The sequence below is a fragment of the Harpia harpyja genome, chromosome 22, assembly GCF_026419915.1.
Source record: "Harpia harpyja isolate bHarHar1 chromosome 22, bHarHar1 primary haplotype, whole genome shotgun sequence".
NCBI lineage: Eukaryota > Metazoa > Chordata > Aves > Accipitriformes > Accipitridae > Harpia > Harpia harpyja.
Window position 1 is genome coordinate 14,967,785 of NC_068961.1, and position 19,721 is coordinate 14,987,505.

General features: G+C 42.4%; 1 protein-coding gene across 3 annotated transcripts; it reads right to left on the reverse strand.

Moving 5' to 3' along the window:
• Nucleotides 1–1,311: 1,311 nt before the first annotated feature.
• CHST10 (carbohydrate sulfotransferase 10) lies at nt 1,312–19,315 on the reverse strand. Of its 3 annotated transcripts, XM_052773936.1 has the most exons (7): nt 19,213–19,302; nt 18,001–18,047; nt 13,760–13,894; nt 11,483–11,580; nt 8,556–8,790; nt 5,809–5,914; nt 1,312–3,899 (listed from the first exon to the last, which is right to left on the reverse strand). In XM_052773936.1, the coding sequence occupies exons 2-7, from the start codon at nt 18,011–18,013 to the stop codon at nt 3,362–3,364; spliced, it is 1,125 nt and encodes a 374-aa protein (XP_052629896.1). In that variant the 5' UTR covers nt 18,014–18,047; nt 19,213–19,302; the 3' UTR covers nt 1,312–3,361. The 3 variants fall into 3 exon arrangements, with proteins under 3 accessions (XP_052629896.1, XP_052629898.1, XP_052629899.1); XM_052773938.1 differs by lacking the exon at nt 18,001–18,047 and having other exon boundaries at nt 19,213–19,315; XM_052773939.1 differs by lacking the exons at nt 18,001–18,047; nt 19,213–19,302 and adding an exon at nt 17,845–17,926.
• Between the last annotated feature and the right edge of the window lie 406 nt (nt 19,316–19,721).

Here is a 19,721-nt window from a genome sequence, read left to right on the forward strand (position 1 = left end):
ATTTTCATGGCACGTGAGCAGAAAGCATGCCGGTTATAATGCACCAAGTGCTGAAGTTAAAGGAAAAGGGGACAGGCATTGCCCTTAAAGTTGGTTCAAGAGCAAGTGAATTCTGGATCCACTTTCACCACAAGGAAGAAAAAAACAAACTCCAAGACCTCAACACCCCCCCCAGATCTCTAGAAGTGTCCTTAATTTTATAAGGAACGTGACGATAACAGACCCCTGGAATACATTTTAATTCATGACTTTTGTCTTGCTTAGCTGAGATCAGAGGCCAGGCTGGGAGCAGTAGGGAAGGGAGTCCATGAGAAACAAGGAGCTCCACGACAAGCAGCAGCAAAACTGTTTCCTGTCTGTACTTTCCCTAAAGCTAACATACAACACGGACTCTCTGATGCACAAAGAATATTTCCTCTCCTATTTTCAAGAAGATTACTGCAACTCACTATCCCTAAGAGCTCGACCTTCCTCTGTAAAATGTGGTTAAACTGGGTCAGAGGATTCAAAAGCTGCTGAGGAGAGACAACAAAAAGAAACAGATATACACAAAGGATGTGAATTTGTTTTCTGAAGCTGTAACAATAAGAAAAGAGAAGTAACCATCTGGACGAGCAGTTCCCAAAATATGACATAAATATCACCTGCAGTTTGAAAGCACTATTTAAATGACATCCAAACAGCCAAACAATGTTTACGCATGCCACTGGGACTAAATTTGTAAAAGCCTTCTATAGAGTACAATTAAGCTAAAAAAAAACCACAAGCATTTAACTCATCAGAACTAGCAGGGCAAGAGCCTCCTTCCCAACACAGTATGCTCTGGCCACCCTACCTGCACCAGACTAACAAAAGGAGAAGCCTACCATACCTCACCAAGGGCTTTCATTTTTTCCAAGTTTCTCCAAGAGTCATGCCAAAACCATGCCATCATTACTTCAGCCATGTGAGGAAAAAACCACACTTCTAGAAAGAAAATATAGCTCAGGAAGGTGTCATTGAAAGGAGAAACTTTGTGCTTGAATTGAAGAAATGGTAACGAGTGTTCCAGTCCCAGCCTGAAAAGCACAGGAGCACGGAGCTGGGAGAGCAGTACACACCTCTGCCTATGTCAGTCCATAGCTCTGTTCACATTTGCTGTCAGATGCCTGAGAGAACTCAACGCAGAGAAAGCTATTAGAAAAAAATATTATTACTTCATATTTATGTAGCACTTTCCACCTGGCAGTTTTTAAGCAATCGATACATTAAGTAATTTACCAAGAAAAATAAAAACATACATTGGCATTCTGTGTGATCAGTAGCTTATGCTTTCAGAGGAAAACCATTCTACTTTATCTTTATTAGAATTAAACTTTAAGGCCTGAATTTACTATACATTATTCACTGTTACATTTTAAATTGGCAGAGAGGTAATCAATCAGGTCATTAGCTCCAAAATGCATTTAACAGTACATTTTGCTAAGTTCCCATATTAAGAAAATCACAGAAAAACCTGGAGCTGTTAACATCTTTTTATCATTGGTTAAGAACTAACAAGTTAGGGCACTGTAATTGTTGTTTTGAAAAAAAAAAAAAAAATTTAAGAAATTCCACCTTCCAGCTTTGTCACCCTGGACTATTCTCTTGCTAACGATGCCCCGTTAATGATTCTCCCTTATTTCAATTAGTCTGTTGAGATCTTTCTGAAATCATTTCCAGCTACAACAGGGCTTCCTTTTTGTGTATAGCAGCACATGTCAGCTTGGCACAGCTTTCCTTTTTCACAAGTGCAAGATGCTTCCTTGTGTTGATACAGGAAGCTATCAAAAACATACTGTGGCTGGATTTAAGAGCAGATTCCATAGCACTGGCCATCATTAGCATTTCTAGCCAGCAACATTATGCTGATCTGAAAATTAATCTTTTGGAACTAAGATTTAAAAAATACAGTTCACATGCTCACTGTGACAGAGCAATTCCTGTATTTCAGATACGTGGTCTCTCTCTCCCATGGCCTGCAGGATGAGGTGGCAGTGCACTGATTTTTATTGCTGGTGAACTCAAACAAGAGACTGCTCTTTATTAGACACAATGCAAGCACAGGCAAATATGATGGCTGCATCCATTCAGTTCTGTTTTTCTTTTTTTTAATGCATAAAATGGGTACACAAATTTAAGTAACGTTCAGACTCATGGCAAGTAGCCAACTCACCCCATCAGTAACATAAATGTTGGGCATTTTTGAGTCGGGACACCAGAGCAGTGAATCACTGGAAAAATCAGGGATTCACCCTGTCTCCTTTAGCAACAGGAAGATAAATTTTCAGAGGGGGATAACTTTTTGTTCTCTGAGGTACTGAATATTGAGCAAGGCTGGATATAAGAAAAAGGTAGATCATTAACCCAAGTAACTAGCAGGTCTTTTATATGATATCCTGCCTTTGCGGCTTCTTTATTAATCTTAACTGTTAGAAGACAAAACAAGTTAAATTGTGTGAGAGCATCCCGTGGTTTCTATATGTGCTCCCACAAATACAACTAATACTTTATTTTAAATTAATTTTCCTTAGTTTCCCTGGCAGTTTCCTATTTCTTCTATGATCCATTTGCATCTGGTGTTTTCAGATAACTTACACAGCCAGGAGTTAAATAATATCTTGAAAAACCAAAGTAGAATTATAAGGCTCAATAGATCAGTAGTAAGTACAGTAAACACTTGACAAAAATACAAAGACAACTGGGCTCTGGAACCAGTGCCTTTTTTAACACCTCTAAAGCTTCTGTCTAATTAGGTTCATTTTGTGACAAACAAGAATGGGATTAGATCAGCATTACTGTTATTATAGCAGCCACATGACAGAACTTAGATGATTTTATTTGTCAAGCATTTAATCAATTTTTAGTCCTGCACTGGCCTCTCATTTTCAAAGCTCATGGGAGACTACATGCCTTTCTCATGAGCATGAATCATCAAGTTCACCCATGTGTCAGGGTTAACCTACAGTGAAATTGCCATTTTTATAAATACTTTACAACATTTAAAAAATGGCATTATGTCTGGGAGAAGGAGGGGAAGATCACAGCCGATTCGTTCTCCCTCTTTTTCCCTGGAAGGAAGAGGGGAGAAGTGGAATTCTGTATTTCAGATAACAGACACTTCATTCCTAACAGATTGCAATGTCACATACTGAAAACATGGTCAGTAAACAACAACTATAAGCCCCTACTTGTTCATATGACAAATATTTCACTGAAAAATGGAGCAACATCAAAAAGCTAGAAAACAAATGGTCATTCTCAGCTCTGTCAGTGTTGCAGCTGGTATTCACGCAGGTTTAGATTCATCCATGAGACATTTCTTCAGAGCTTATCCTAGGTGTCAGTTAAGCAAGAAATCTGGCTCCCGATAACCAAAGAGTTTAAAATCACCTTCAAACCGCGCGTAGAGACGTCTTATGTCTCTCTTGCTAACTCCCGAAAAATACCGCTCTACTTTTGTTTTGTTGTACACTGTTATGCCTGGTGGAATTGTGGGGTACGATACCAGATGGTCTATGCCAGCTGCTTTCAAGATATATGGAGCATCGTCCTCCAGGGTTTCATGGTGTCCAATCACACTATACGTGATTTCACAGGGGGCACAAAGTTCCACATACGTTACCCAGTGAATGATGTGGTCACCAAACTGAACATCCAGCCATCGGTGATTAGGGTCACCCAGATAGCGCACAAAATCCTCAAACTGCAGCCCTTTGGTCTCTGTGCGATTCCTTCTGTATTTACGAATGATGCCAGGAGCAATTTCATGCCGGTACCAAGGTTCAAACCGAGGATTGTGCACAAACTTGTCTTTAAATGCAGAAATAAGTCTTTCAAATGGATCTCTAACAATAAAAAACTTGAAGTATAAATTCAGTCTAAACAGAGGAAAGAAAAAAAAGAAAAAAAAAGAAATTAAATAATTAAGGAAAGTGTTTAGCAAAGTGTTTAAAGTATTTTTAGCAAAGACTTACACAATGTACATAAACAGACCACAGACACAGCAATACGAATCTTATACCACTTGCATAGTCTACCAATATTATAATCAATAGGACTAGAAATACAATTTCTGTCTTTTTACTAACAGTTTTTGTATACAGTACAAATAGTTCATCCTACTTTTCACATTTTATTCAAACTGGAGGAGCTTAGTTTATCTCAATCCATATGAACAGGAGACGAAAGATGCTGAAAAGATGCTGAAAGCTCCAAGTCAAAGATTTTTTTAATGCCATGTGATTAAGCTCAGGAAGCAAAACACACAAAGACATGGAAAAAGTGGTTTGGTGCAGCTAAATGCAGAGAGGGATGCATTTTTCACTGGCAGGTAGCTAGACAAATCACCGCTTAAGTAAAAAAAAACAAAACAATTCTGGTATTTCATTTGATGTTTTGCCATGCTTTCAATAATGGCCGTGAACATTATTTTCCTGAGACCACAGTTTTCAACAGAAATTCATATTTTGTTGTGATACCACTGAGCTGTAATATTCTGTAGTCAGAGATTATCTGTAGGAGGAGCAAATTGGAAACAAAGTTTATTCCAGTAAATAGTTGAGAAAGGAAATCTGGAGCGCAACCCTCACTGAAATAAGCGGATGGACTCTTTCCAGCATCAAGAGGCACTTGGATCAGTCTTCAGGTTCTCTTGACTTACTCCTAACCAGGCAGGGCTACAGGTCAGCAAACTACATCAACAGATCCACACAATCCCCCTCTCTCTCTCCACCTAAACTCTCTGATATTTTATTCCAGAATTCCCAACCAAATCCATGCTATGCATCTCCAGCACAACTTCTGTGGTGGGCTGACTGCAACAACCCAAATCATAACAGCATTCAATTTTAAATACCCTAGCTGTGCTTACCCCCCAAGTGAACGGTAACTTTCTGTGCAGGGCTGTTCACAGGGAGGCAGAACAGATCCACATTCTCAAGAACATGGTGACAGTATTTTCTCACACACACTATCAACACAATCAAGTGACCCCACTTCCACAGGCACAGCTGTAACAAATGTATTTGTACCACTGAATGCACCAAACCTTGGACTGAGCTCTACTCATAGCTGACACCACATGTATAATGGGCTGACTCTTCGGAATGACTTAATACACACAAAACCCACGCAAGCTCACAAGTGTCCACTGTCATCTTACGTCCTGTTCTCCCCATGCTGCCACCCCTTACAGGGATTATATACGGCATAGGCTCTAGTAGGGATGAGAGCAGACCCAGGCAAAAATCTAGCCAAAGTAATTTAGAAGGCTCTACTGCAGAGAAGTACTTTTTCTGCTCTAAGAAGAACCAGCAGCACCCAAACAGGAAGATAAAGTGGTTCAGCTGAATGGACAATTCTCTCGGGCTAAGGAGCACTGACATTTTAAACCTATTCAGTTCAATCCCAATAAGTAAATCTGCCTGCAGTGATGTGTAGGCAGTAAGATTTACTCTACAAGGCATCAGGGTGGACCTTCCAACAAAACTTCCCTTCTGAAGGTCAACTATGTGACAGCTAGGTATGCACTGAACTACACAAACCCTACATCCAGAGGGAGCTGGCTGGCTCACCTACCACCAATTACACTGGCGTTCTCCTTCAAAGCCAGTAGGAAGGTAGTCAGAGCAAAGTCTGTGAGGGTAACAGAACAGTGCCATAATATAAGTGGTGGAGCAGAAATCCCCTTGTCCTCAATTCCAGACGTGGACCTCAGCTGTACTCTTGATTGCTCCTAACACCACTGACTCCAAACCCCTCCCACACCCCTGGGAAGCCACCTCTTACCGTTTTTTAATTTCAGAGTCACTGAAGGAGGACAACCGTGGAAGGCCATTCTTCTCGTGATCATGTACAATATTTTCTGGGATCTCTTCTATGGAAGAAAATGCTCCTAGACAAATCAAAAAGAGAGAGCAAGTGAATCTTTCAAGGGGAAAAAAATGAGTACAAGGAAGCATGTGTGCCTTTCGCTGACAGCTTTTTGTTTTATCTTGCTCTTTTCTGTATTTTTAGCATTTACAGTTACTATGTTTAAAACTGTTAAATGATGAGAGATTCTGACTGAGAAGCTGAAAACTGTTAAAATTCTTTAGGGTATGCGACATCAAGGTCCAAGACCAAACGGCCTCAAAACTCTCAGAAAAGCACATTACGCAAATTTCTTTGGCAATTATGTCTAAGCCTGTAACTCCCCACCTCAGTGTCCCCATTCTCTTTCCTTCTGCCCACACATACAAATGGAGGAAGACTTTGAGGATTAACTCCAAAGAAGGAACCAGCTTTTTGGCTGAGTTTCTACCAGCAACGAAAAATAAATGCTGTGGGCTGCTTTTGGAACTGCTTCAACACAAAAGCACTTTGCTGTCAGGATCCATGAAGTTCTTTTCACAACTGTGCTGTGCTGAAACAAAAATTCCAATCATACAATACTACACAGACTAAAAAGCACCAAAATTAACGTAAGTCTCCAAATATTAATTTCTGCAAGCACATAAGCTGACAAGAAAAACAATGTCACTAAATTCTGATGCATTTATTTTAAGATCCTGATCCTGGAAGTTTTTTTGACCTTCAGAAATATCTCATGTGGACCCCTTGGGCTTTAGCAGTAAGCCTTCACACAACAGCAGCATTTCAGAGTACCAACCTGCAACAAGAACAGGGGGATACAAAACAAGCTCTTTAGGTGAAAGCCTCTACAGCCTTCTCTGTTCCAGAACTGCAGTGAATAGTCCACACCACTCAGCTTCTCAGTTTTCTAATTTTTTTTTTTTTTTTGGTGGTGGTGTATTTTATTAATTTCAGTTTTCTAATTATATATTTCGGTACTCTGGGTGAATTACATGTGGACAACAGATGTCAGACTAGACAGCCTCAGAAACTGAAACTTTGCATTCATCCAGAGCAGAGATTCAGTACAAGCAACAGCAGAGTTAACTCCCCCACAGTACCACAGCTGCATTTCTCCATCCTGAACCTCCAAATACCACTTAAGTATTTGGACGTGAAGTATTCCCCCTCAAGTATCAGTCCTGCCTGCTGAAACTACCCAAAGAGGAGAAAGTTAGGTCACCTGCAGCGGTAATCTTCAGCAGCAGATACTAGTACACTGGCAGCTCAAGGCAGAAGAGACCAGTGTTTACGTGGAAACAATTTTCTATCATTATCCAACATGCTAGAACTAGAAGCTCAAGGTGAAAAGCTCCCTGCTGGTAAGACATGAGTTATCCTCCACTCAATGCAGCCAATACATCCCTGCCTGTCCTGAACTATTCTTTGCATGTTATCTCTGTTAAATTCTGATAAGAGCAGGTACTTCTAATGCACTCATACAGTTTCATATTTAGTACTTTCTTGGAGTGTGGCTTTCATAGGTATTTAAGACACATGCCCATACCTATGTGCATGTGTATCTTTGCTAGATTTTCAGCTCCCATCCGTATATCAGAGTTGAAACTAATACTAAAGTTTTTAAAGACATACTCCTTGCTACAAAAGTTTTGCTGAGGGACACAGTTCCTTTGCCAATTTGTGACTGTTTCCTTCTGGGTGTGCAAACTAGTTCACACAAAGTAAAGAAAACATAAAAACACAAGTGCAGAGCTGGGTGTTCGCAGGGTGCTTCTAACAAGAAAGCTGGGTTTACAATGTTCAGGTTTTGCCCACATCTTGGTGAGCTATGCTACCTGCAAAACCACAGAAGGACCTCAACTGACCTGCCTATATGTAGTAAATTCACAGCCCTGGTTCACAGGCAGGCAAGACGGTCTCCTGTCAAACAAGGGTGTGTTACGTTAAATACGATCACGTTAAGTTTATGTGCGCAGGTAGTGGTACAGTAGAAAACATTGAGGAAATGAGTTATCTTTATTGGCATACCAGGTTACTAGAAGAGGATGGTAGGCTACATATACACAGGCAATGTTCACCTTGTAAATCGTTTTTCAAACACATTAGTCCCTTTACTCCTTTTACAGTCTTTTATACCTTTGTTGACCAAACTATTGCCTTAAGCACCTCAGTAATCTTTGTAACTCCTATGATGGCTCACCGATAGCACATACACAAGATTCAGCAGTACAGACCAATAGCAGCTGCCAAGTTTTAACTAGCTTTCTTCATGGCTAAAAAATGCTAGTTAAAAGTCAGTGTCCTCAAGTCAGAAATTTTATATGATTGTTTCTTAGGGAATTGTGATACCTTGTAATTTACTTGTTTCAAATTCTATAAATTAGTGCCACCCCTTCAAAGATAACAAATCTACCTACCACATGCATATGGGTACTCTTTCATGACTCAAATCACTTTTAAGCTAAGTAATAACTATTTATTTTCACAGAAAGAACAGGTGTATTTTCTTTAAGAGGGATGTTTTGAAAGGACTAGGAGCAACTGTGAAGAATGAAAGGCTGAAATTAAGTATCAGTGCACAGAAAAGCAAAAAGAATCCATTTTTGTGTTGTTCCAGTTGGACCAATTCTGTTCCTTCCTCCTCCTCAAAGAAACCCACGCACCCACAGCAGAGTAGATACCATTTAAAACGATCAAGACTTTTTTCCACTGAGTGTTGCCCACTTTTGGCGTCTGACAAAACAGGATCTTGTGCTTGTCACACACAAATATTCGGTCCAAGACGAATTTGGAAACTGCAGTGTGAGAGAGATTTCTCAATGCAGTGTCTCTGCAGACATTCCTGAGAAGCTCAAGTCTTTCCATATGAACGAGGGGTTGGCGGATCAGATTTCCAGAAAAAGCTTTTCCAGTTGGCTTTATGAAATGCAGAGGGGAAAGAAAAAACAAAAAGTGCAAGAATTTAGTTCTCAGATCAAATTCTAAAGTATAAAAATCCCCAAACCGTGCATCCTAATGACTCCCAGATTCACAATTAAAGCATTGCTATGTATTAACTAAAGGAGTAGCAGAGTTTCCTTCCCGTGCTGCTGCTGTACACATTGGTTCGACTCTCAAGTCATTACGTAGTAGTAGACAGTAGTAAGAGCTTTTCCATACAACAATTTAAGTCCACTGCAGAGCAGCAGGGTCTTATCTGTGCGGATAAAACATGCCTTGACCAGATACTGGAACTCCCACAAAACTTCAACAGCCAGTAAGAAAGCTTGTGAGGGGTTGGGACAGAAATTTCAACAGAAATTAAGCTTTAATCTCTGAGAAGATGGGGCTTAGGGATGCTGACCCATCTGGCTGGGAAGGAATAATTTAGGATAAAAGTTCTGTGTTGTTTTCTAGCACCTCTAGGCATTCAGTGTTTTCATTTACCCAAGCTGCAACAAAATTAAGTGGACAAAAATTCACACAATGAGCATCAGTGCTTACTGTGGCAAATAAGAGAAGTAGGCAGGACTCCTCTCCCCAAAAATGGATGAACTACTTGTTATGTCTCATTTTTCCGAGACTAAGACAGGAACCACAACCACCTCCGTCTCAGGATTAGTGGGGAGAGAGGAAAAAGGAGCTTGTCTGATTAACAGGTGATGGGAAATTTTAAATTTCTACTGACAAATCTTCCTCCTTTCACTAATTGATTTACACAGCTGGCAATCCCCAATATCAATACAGACTAGGGGACATACTGATTGAGAGCAGCCCTGCAGAGAAGGACTTGGGGATACTGGTGGAGGAAAAAATTGGATATGTGCTGGCAATGTGCACTCACAGGCCAGAAAGCCAACCGTATCCTGGGCTGCATCACAAGCAGTGTGGCCAGCAGGTCGAGGGAGGGGATTCTCCCCCTCTACTCTGCTCTGGTGAGACCCCACCTGCAGTTCTGCGTCCAGATCTGGGGTCCTCAGTACAGGAGAGACATGGACCTGTTGGAGCAGGTCCAGGGGAGGGACACAAAAATGATCAGAGGGATGGAACACCTCTCCTATGAAGACAGACTGAGCAAGTTCGGGTTCTTCAGCCTGGAGAACAGAAGGCCTCCAGGGAGACCTGTTTGTGGCCTTTCAATGCTTACAGGGGGTTTATAAGAGAGACAGAGACTTTTTACCAGGGCCTGTAGCGACAAGACAAGGGATAATGGTTTTAAACTGAAAGAGGGTAGGTTTAGATAAGATAGAAGGAAGAAATATTTTCCTATGAGGGTGGTGAGACACTGGAAGAGGTTGCCCAGAGAAGCTGTGGATGCCCCATCCCTGGCAGTGTTCAAGGCCAGGCTGGATGGGGCTTTGAGCAACCTGATCTAGTAAAAGGTGTCCCTGCCCATGGCAGAGGGCTTGGAACTAGACGATCTTCAAAGGTCCCTTCCAACCCAAACCATTCTGTGATTCTATAATTTGAGGTACAGCATCCAAGCTACACATGAAAAGGGAATGATTTTACTTTTTGTCTCAATCCTCCGTAAGGAAAAAAAAAACCCACCAAATCATTCTACTTTTTCTGCTTGTTACTCTTCTCCAATATTCCCTGGTCAGAATGTAATCTGAACAGCCTGACAGATTGTTTATCTGTCAAAACAATTCCTTTTGCATGCAACCAGCATTAATACTATTGTTCTGCATTTCATACTGTCAGGAAGTCAAGAGGGAATAGTTTTAGATCCAGAAACCTTATTATCCTCTTCCATACAAGTACAGGAAGATATTAAAACTCGCTACACAGATCTGCCAGCCTTCCACTGAACACAGTGTTTCTCCCAAGTATTTTGAGGATAACTTAAATTTCAGGTTTTTACATATGAAAATAAAAAGTATCATGTTTATACAGAAACCTACCTTCCATGCTGCATCACAAAAATACGCTAAACATAAGATGACTTATGTAACCAATGGAAAAAAAATTGGCCTTAGCCCACTGTGCATCTAGTCTCAAATTTATATTTGCGTAAGGGATTTTTTCAGAGTTTCCTTGCAAATTTGCAAGTACCATATTTGTTGTGCTTTATTGCTGAAAGCAGAGAACTATGCATCTAAAGGATCAACTGGTATTGAATACTATTGTGTTCATGTTCTACTTTGGAAAAATGCTGAGATGCGAAGCACAAAGAACACAAAACATGAAAAAGAAATGGAGACTGAAAAAAAGAATTAGAGAGATTGGGCAGAGAACTAAGAGAATAGACAAGACACAGGCTTGTCCTCAAGAATCACAAACCTGATGGCTATGGCAGGGAAGAATACAAGTAATCCAAAACTGGGTCATTATATTAAAAAGGCTAGCAAAAATGACTGTCCTGACTTGATAAAGGAGTACTGTAACAATTTTCTCCTAGAAATGGAAACACATTAAGTTGAATCATTCAGATGAAACAAGACAGCAGGTTACCATAACAAACTAGCTTTGTGAAGCTAAAATGAATTCTGTTGGCTCTATCTAAATAGAACAGTCTGAATAAATAATTCCTGTCTAGCAATTCCTTTTAATAACAGGAAGCCCTTAGTTAATCTCCTATTTTCTCCCCCTCTTTAATACATGTAACCCTTATCTCAACAGTATGCACCTGGAATTCTTCAGGCCAATGTTTTTCCTCTGGCACATGTACCTCCTCCACTTTTGTCACAGCTGTCAGTATCAATGGCTCTTGCTTGGCACCATAGCCTAAAGAAGGAATAGAGATAAGAGCATTACAGAAGGTGGGGGGAAGGCAACTATTTCTGCTTTACAACTAAGACAACAAACTGAACATCACTTTCTGTATTAAGCTTACAAAACATTAGGATTTCTTTCCAAATGAGAAGGTACTAGACAAGACATGAGACAGACTATGAATATTTTAAAGGATGTACTCTATGGGAATTTTGGATGCAACTTCAGTTGAGTTTTATCAAAGAAACATGACCATTATCTTTTATTTTGGTCTTTTTTTAAACAAACTGTGCAAAGAGACATAGAAATCATAAATCCAAATATCACAATCGGTAGACAATTGAGTATAAATATATGGACTTGACAGTAGGAGATTTTTATTTTTCAATAAACTTCCCAAAGCATGTCAAATAAACTTAATCTATCAAGTTTCTCCCTCCCCTCATATTAGTAGATAGGTTTCTTCTACTGTAAACTCTTAGACATTACCAGAAGAAAAGTGTCATTAAGGACTACCTTTTATTTCTTTGGTGCTCTAAATAAACACCTCTAACCAGCAATAAATACAAGATCCATTCTTCCTTTATTACTGGACTGATGGCCTTTCATGATGGACAGAAACTTGCTCCTTCTCATTAAGAAGTTCCTATTACTCATGCACCCAAGACATGAGTAAAAGGCTTAAACAAAAGAAAATGTATTCATTGAGCATCTGCTGGTTTTGTTCTAGCTGCTAAATACACACATCCAAATAAGGAAAATTTCTGACAAGCCATATTTTATTAAGTCTAGAAGAGTTTCTCCAGAATTGGCTATCCTGTTCAGACTTTCTCCAAAATTCTGTTGCTATATTCAAATTACTTCCCTTCATTAGTCTCAGTACAAACACTGGTTATCTCCAGCACAGACATACACTTAACCACAGTCATGCCTTTGCAGGACTGGAGCTTAAGAAATTATACAATCTTCTGCTCGGAGAATTATTCAAATAGGAAGGAAGATTCAGCATAGACAAAAAAAAAAAAAAAAGATAAAAATTGGCAAGCCAAGATAATAAAAAGCAAGTAAATGCAAAGGGTGTACTGCAGTAATTTTTAAACTACATTTTAATCCTCCTGACAAATTCTGATGGAAAGAACCACTAAAAGAATACCTGAGCTGGGAAACAATAGTTGGCATAGAATGAAATACTGGAAGATTAACTACCTAACATAAGGCCAGTTTATTTGCAGATGTACTAGAGCTCAAAAACAGCTGGGGCTGGGGAGAGCTAAGTTAGCCTACAGTTCTCATCTCTAAGACTTGCTGAATAAATCTCCACACAGAGGTATGCTACTTAAAAAGGTACACCTAATATATTTATCCACTAGCAAGCCACTGAAACAAATGGCACTAGCGATGTCAGCGCTTCAGAAGTTACACATTTCTTGCATATCTTAGGAAGATGCAGAAATACAGATCTCTTAGGACTGTAAGTCATGACATCACCTTCACCTTAAACTCTCTGTAGGATGGCTTTGTAACAGTAGCTCCTCAGCAGACGGAAAACTGTAACATGCTGTCTGGTGTCATCAAATGGCTTAAATTCCTCATCAGCTTAATACCATCTGGGCTACTTAAGCTAAGCAAAAGCCTATAAGCTGTTTGTCAGTCAAACAGCAGAGGATAAAACTGAATGCAAGAAGCAGGGCAGAGGTGGCTAAGCTAAGTGCATTGCAGATGAAATAAAACTTTCCACAACTTTTACATAATACTGTAGCCACCCGACAAGCAGTCACAAGAGGACAGAAACTAGTATCATGTGAAATGAACTCTTCAATTCCTTGTGAATCTCCTTTGTCTTTAAACAGGTAATTGTGCTGTTGTTCTGCACGTGACTTCTATTCCTAGTAGATCAAGATACTAAAACTGAGTGTTTTTGAAAAAGCGGACCTCACAAGACAGTAGTGCCAAACATGATCCCCTCTGTTCTTAACCACCAAAAAAAAGACATTATGTTAGTTTTGCAGACTTCTACCAAGAAAAGTGGAAACTGACTATCAGCACTGTCGCTTCTAGAAACTTAGTTGTTCTATTCTCAATCCTACTGAAGAAGTGAAAACATGCCAAGAACTACTTTGCACAGAAAGAGTATTTGTGTGAAGCACTATTCAATTTTCTGTTTCACATCAAACATTAAAGTTGAACTTACCATCTGGGTCTTTAAAAGTCAATGTGATAAATTTGCTAGCAACCATGAACATGAATATCACCCAAAAGCATGCAGCTAGCAGCAGCCACTGGTGGTGCATGTTGTCAGACATGAGCCATATAAAGTTGTTGTTTCCTGTTTGAAAGAGGAAAGATTGACACATTAATTATTTTTGTTCCAGTTTAGAAAAATACTTTCCATAGCCAAAATGACAAAACTCTAATACGTATGTGTGTCATAAAACATAGTAGTTTTCACTTCTTACTTTTTGTCCTTTTGGCTGGGTTTTTAACCAATGTTAAGGCTGAGGCAATGTAACTGCCGGCTGCTATCAAAGGGAGGCTTCACTCCTTCACCCCCGTGTACACATTCCCGGTCCCCTCCTTGTGCTGGCAATAGCACTGTCTAACTGCTTAGGGGGACTGACCAGCAAAACACCCAATTTTTCTAAAGTGTAGTTTATTTTTCAGTTTAACTTTGCGAGACAGCTCATTGTAAGAAAGGAAGGGAGAATGAAGAAAGCTCCCCCTTGGCGGTAGCTCATCAGCAGATCAACCAAGCTGTAACATTAAGAGTATTCTTAGTTATCCCAAGTCAGTTCATGAAATGTAACATGGACTCCTCCCCTGCCCAGCCTACATGAATCAAGCTGGAAGCTACCGAGCCAGAACACTAAGCTTAACCTGACAAAATATTTAAATATACTAATGTCTCTTTTTATCTTGTCACTTTTATTGCCAGCAAAGTATCAACCATAGGTTCTGGAAGATTTTTTTATTTCCACCATGCTAAGCACTATCCACATAAATAGTAAAAAGGGTGTCCTTGCAGCAGTGCCTACTGCTACAGGGATGTAGCTGCATCCCTGCAGGTAAGTCTTAAAGACAGGACTTCCACAGGAGTGCAGGAAGAGTTACCCAAACAATTGAAACTGCAGATTTAATGCGCAAAGAAACCACAGGTACTGACTGAATCCAAGCAGAGTGAGGATGAGGATATTGCACAGTATTATGAACACACGGTGTCTGCCCTACCTCGCAATTTTTAAGTTTGCTGGAGTGCTCTGAGCACTTCTTAGCTTGATTTTAGAAACTGTAATCCTCATAAATTATTTTTTATGGTTAAAATTTAAGATGCAATGTAAGGAAACCAACTACAAAAAAGATTTAAGTCCCCAGCCATTAAGAGAAATGTAAAATTTTAAGATAAAACTTTTGCTGAATTTCCAACTTCTGATGGGCAATGCACCCAGGGAAGCACTGGGGCTGACGCCAAATACCTGTGAAAGCTCCATCGCAAAATTTAAGCCTCCATAACTTTAAAAAAAACCCAACAAAACCCTAAGAGCAAACGTCACTGCCTACCTACCAAAACCTGAGACTCCTCAGGCTTGAATATTTATCCTGCAAAAATAAAGCACGACCATTGTCTCAGTTGTTGCTGAAGAAATAAGATACCTGAGGGCCTGAACTCAGGTGCTGGAAAGTTCAAACACAAGCAAATGCTTCCTTTCGAGGATACATACAACACAACTTCAGAACACTTAACCAAAGAGGATCTAACACAAAAATCTCATACAATGAGATCTTCTCAACAATCCTGTGAGGTTTGTGCTTGTAGCCTTAGGAAGAACAAAAAATGAAAAACACCCATGCAACTAGCAACAGGATCAAACTCAGTCCTAAAGTAGCCACATGCAACTTCAATCAGAGTCACATCTGCATGGTTTGTGATCACACGTTCTATACAGCCACTTGAGTGAATTGCCAGGGAATAAGAGAGATGCCCTCATTCCCAGCTAAGATGTTAAAAACATGCTAGTTAATGCTTCTAAGCAAACTTTGTATTAAGTTTTTCGGTCATATACCAGTATTCCACCTGTTTCGTTCCCAGAAAGCTTCAATAATAGAAGTGAGCCTAGTTTTGACGTTTCAGCATGTCCACCTGTGACATCAGTACTACTGCTACAGGTGCTATTCACTTTTCCAACTAGCTTTTGCCTTCCAGCAATGCAAATGTTTCCAGGAAGGGTTCTCACTGTAGCCGACAGAAGTGAAACGTCTTCAGGGTATGTCAAAAGCCTGTGCAAGCAGACAAGCAGTTCAAAACAGATTTGGGACCCTAAGAATGTATGTGAAATGGGTGAGAGAAGGAAAAGAACAGAATATCTCCAATCAAAAAAAAGAATTCATAATTTTTAGCCAGGATGGCAGTGTTCAGGCCTATTTTTGTTTTCTCGGTGCAATATTTTTCAGTTTGGCTTCTGAGAGGTCCTTTTTTTCTTCTTTCATGATTTCATTTTTAAGTACTTCTCCTAAAAACACTGCAGTTAGGTAAAAAGATGCATCAACTGTCTTTTGGACAATTACAGGTGCTGTGACCTTCATGAAGATGATGTTTGTCATCTCCCATTTTCTGCTGCAATTCCCTAGCTGCCAACAGAGCATGCAATGTCCGTAATTCTTCAACATCAAAAACTGTTGGCCAGGAAGAGCAAATAATACGGCTTGAATTCCAGAGCACTGACCTCCTTCCAGCTAACTACTTCACAAGTTATTCTCATTCTACCATTGCACTAGTGCAAAACTTGCCCTAAGATTCATGTTGAAAACCACCAGGTCTCAAAGGTCCTCATTTTTCAGTCTGCCACAACATCTACCATCTCCCATTTAGAGCACTGAAATTTATCACCTTTGCTTTCAGACATCACAATAATTTGGAAAATTTTCCAACTCTCACAGATGAGAGAAATGCAAAATAGGTGTCAGGACACAAAACGTAGCAACGACATCTTTACTTTTTGGGTAGCTCTGCTAAAACCATGAGAACGATTCAACATTCAAAATACAATCGAACCTGTCTTCAGGGCAGTAGGCTGACAGAAGCTTGCAGAGAACATTCTGCAGGAGGAAAACCTCTTTCTAACTATCAGCTGCAGGCTTTTCAGAGATGTGACAAATGGCCTGGACCAGACCCTTCTGCCTAACCCAGTACATTTATTCTACATAAAGAATGGTAGAAATGGCCTCCAACATTCGTAGCACCCCTGCTGCTCTGCCTGCTTTTATAATGGTGATGGATGCACACCATTCAGTAAGGATTATTGATCTATATCCCCTTACGTAATTTATGTATTGGATTTCTAAGAAGTTGTGTTAAATGACATGGGAAAAGCAGTTTCTATGTGTTCTGACCTGAAAAGCAGTTAGCACAGACAGGACCCTGTTGCCAGATCCTGTGCTCTAGGGACAGGAGAACAACATTTCAGCCAAAGACACCTACGAGCAGTACACTACTTACCTCAAGGACTGGACTCAGAGACCAGAAAGGGGACAAAATCGCGGTCACATCCATAACAACCACAATATTAGCCTTCAATACGCCGAAGCTGAGAGGAAAACATTAAGCAGTTTTGTCTACTCCTTTTTTTATGCACACAGCAAATCTGCAACCATACTCATCGATGTAAGAGTCTTGTCAGAGGATTTCTCATAACATAATTACAATGGCTGGCACTGTTACTCACCTCTAGCATCCTAAACAAAACTACATCTATATCAGCAGCTCATTAGCTATCTCAAGAAGCAGGATTGTTCAAAATCATATACAGGAATAACTCAACCATTACGCTCACTTAAATGCAATGACCAGTAACATTTTTGAAATAATGTATTTATGTTGTTTCCCTTTCTCTAGCTTCTGCTTTAATATTTTTATCATTTTCACATAAGGCAATCGCACTTCCTGTTATATCTCCAATCTTACTGCATTTCTGTTGCCTCTCCTGTTACTTACTTTCTAGTAAATACATATACTAGCTTCTGTTTTTTCTCTTTAATAGTTTCCTTCAGCTTCCAAATGTGTTTTTTTACTTTTTCTTGCCTAAAACATTCTTTCTTTACAAGTAGAAAAAAACAAGAAAGCTGTTAAAGGCTTAGTCCATTTTCTCACAATGAAATAACGCAGGCATTTTTCAGGTTACTCCTTCTCCCTCTTATTGCAATTCTATACTTCTTAGGAGCACAAGATCCCCCAAACCCCTCTCTTCGCCCATTCATCTGTCCTTCCCTCCCTGGGCTACTTACCCCAAAGACAAATGGTCACATAACCCTCAGATCAGCCAGATGCCAGGTTTACACGAAGAAAAAAAATGGGATCGCAAACACACACGCAAACACGAACCAAAGATCAGGACACAAAGCGTGGCGGGCTTGACCCATGGCCCACAAGTAACCCAGTACCTGCAAAAATCATTCATACTTTGCAGGAGACTGCTGTCTTCATGTGACTGATGGGACAAAGCGCTGAAGATTTAAACAACATTAAAACTCAGTGCACGGCCTCTGCTCTGCAGCTTATGCTGCTTGGATAGGGGCTCCTTGGCAGGACGGTCCCCGCATGCATCGTGAATGACAGCAGCATGCCAGTAGTCTCAAACTACCAACCGCTTGCCCATCAGCACATGACTAATGATGTAATTCGAAATGGAACTGGTAACGAAGGCCAAACAACAGCTAGCTGGGATACCCAATCCATTTTCATCACAACCTCCTTTGTGCTGTCTTAAAGTTAAGAGATCTGGACAATTTATTGCACTTTTTAAAAAAAATCTTGGACTCAAATCTATCACACGCTCCTTTGGCAAGCGGTGCGGTGCTACTAAACGTTATAACGCGCATCACAACAGGCGTTTCTGAAAGCTGCTTCTTTCCGAAGGCTTTCTCTCCTCCACCCCGGCGGCACGAACAGGCCCATCGCCTCTGCTCTCCCAGCTGCCGCTGGAGCGCGGAGTCCTCCCTCAGCGCACACACACCTCACCTGTCAGCGGGGAGAAAACCGACCGCCGGAGCAGCAGCAGCGCCTGCAACAGCTTCGTCACCCACCTCAGCCCGGGGCAGGCTCAGCTCCGCGGCCCCCACGCTGGGAACGGGACCCTGCCTCCCCCCCCCCGCCCCCGGCACACCCGTGCCCTGCTCGGCAGACACCAGGTCCAGCTCCACGGGGCACCCCGCAGCTGGGAACGGCGGCGGCTCCTCTTTCCCCGGCATCGGGGCTTCCCTGGGGGCCCCGTTCGCCGCCCAAGGCTGGTGAGGGGAGGTAAAAACAGAGGGGTCCCCGCCGGCAAGACGGGACGCGGCCGTGCTCCGAGCGGCAGGGGATGAGCCGAGGCGAAGCCCACCCCCCCGCCCACAAGCCGGGCTCCGGCCGCAGGGACTTGGGCTGAACAGGCGACAAACTTTTCCCGTTCCGGAGGAGGAAGCAGGGCGGGCTTCCCCTCACCCCCGGCAGGTAGAGACAACGCGCACACCCGCAGCGCCCGCTGCCTTCCCGGCCCGACCGGCCTCAGGAGCTTCTCCCCCGCGGCTGCCGGTCGCCAGGCCTCCCCCCGCGGCCCTCCCCGGCCCCGCCCCGGAGGACCGGGCCTCCCGCCCAGCGCCCCCTCCCCGCCTTACCGGCCCTCCAGCGCCGCTCCCCGCAGCCTCGGCCCCCGCCGGGGGCCCGCCTCACTCGGCGGCGCGGCCGGCCCGCTCAAACGGCGGCCCCGGCTGCTGCTGCTGCTGCTGCTGCTGCTGCTGCTGCTGCTGCTGCTGCTGCATGCCCCCCTCCCTGCGCCCGGCTGCGGGCGGCGGCAACGGAGGCGCCTCCCGGCCCCCGCTCAGCCCCTGCTGCCGCCGCTGCTGCTGCCCGGCCCTGCCGCCGCCGCCTCCATTTCCTCCCGCCGCGGGCAGGCCTCGGCCTCGGCCGCGCCTCTAGCCCCGCCGCCGGGAGGGAGAGGAAGGTGAAGGCCTTCGCGGGGACGGCTCGGCTCAGCTGAGAGGAGAAGCAGCGCTGCGCCCGGCCGCCCGGAGGCGGGAGGGATGGAAGGAGGGAGGGAGGGATGGAAGGCGGGCTGCGCGTCCCGCCCCGCCTCGGCCCGGCGGCAGCGGGGCGTCTCAGGCGGCGGGCCGGGCGCGACCCGCGG

Bases quoted from the DNA above. Each gene is read 5' to 3' on its own strand.
- CHST10 (XM_052773936.1), bottom strand. The intron at 8,791-11,482 runs GTGCATACTGTT...CATTTCATAAAG, and splicing joins ATTGGCCTGAAGAATTCCAG to CCAACTGGAAAAGCTTTTTC. The intron at 5,915-8,555 runs GTATCTACTCTG...TGATTTGTCTAG, and splicing joins AGTCTTGATCGTTTTAAATG to GAGCATTTTCTTCCATAGAA.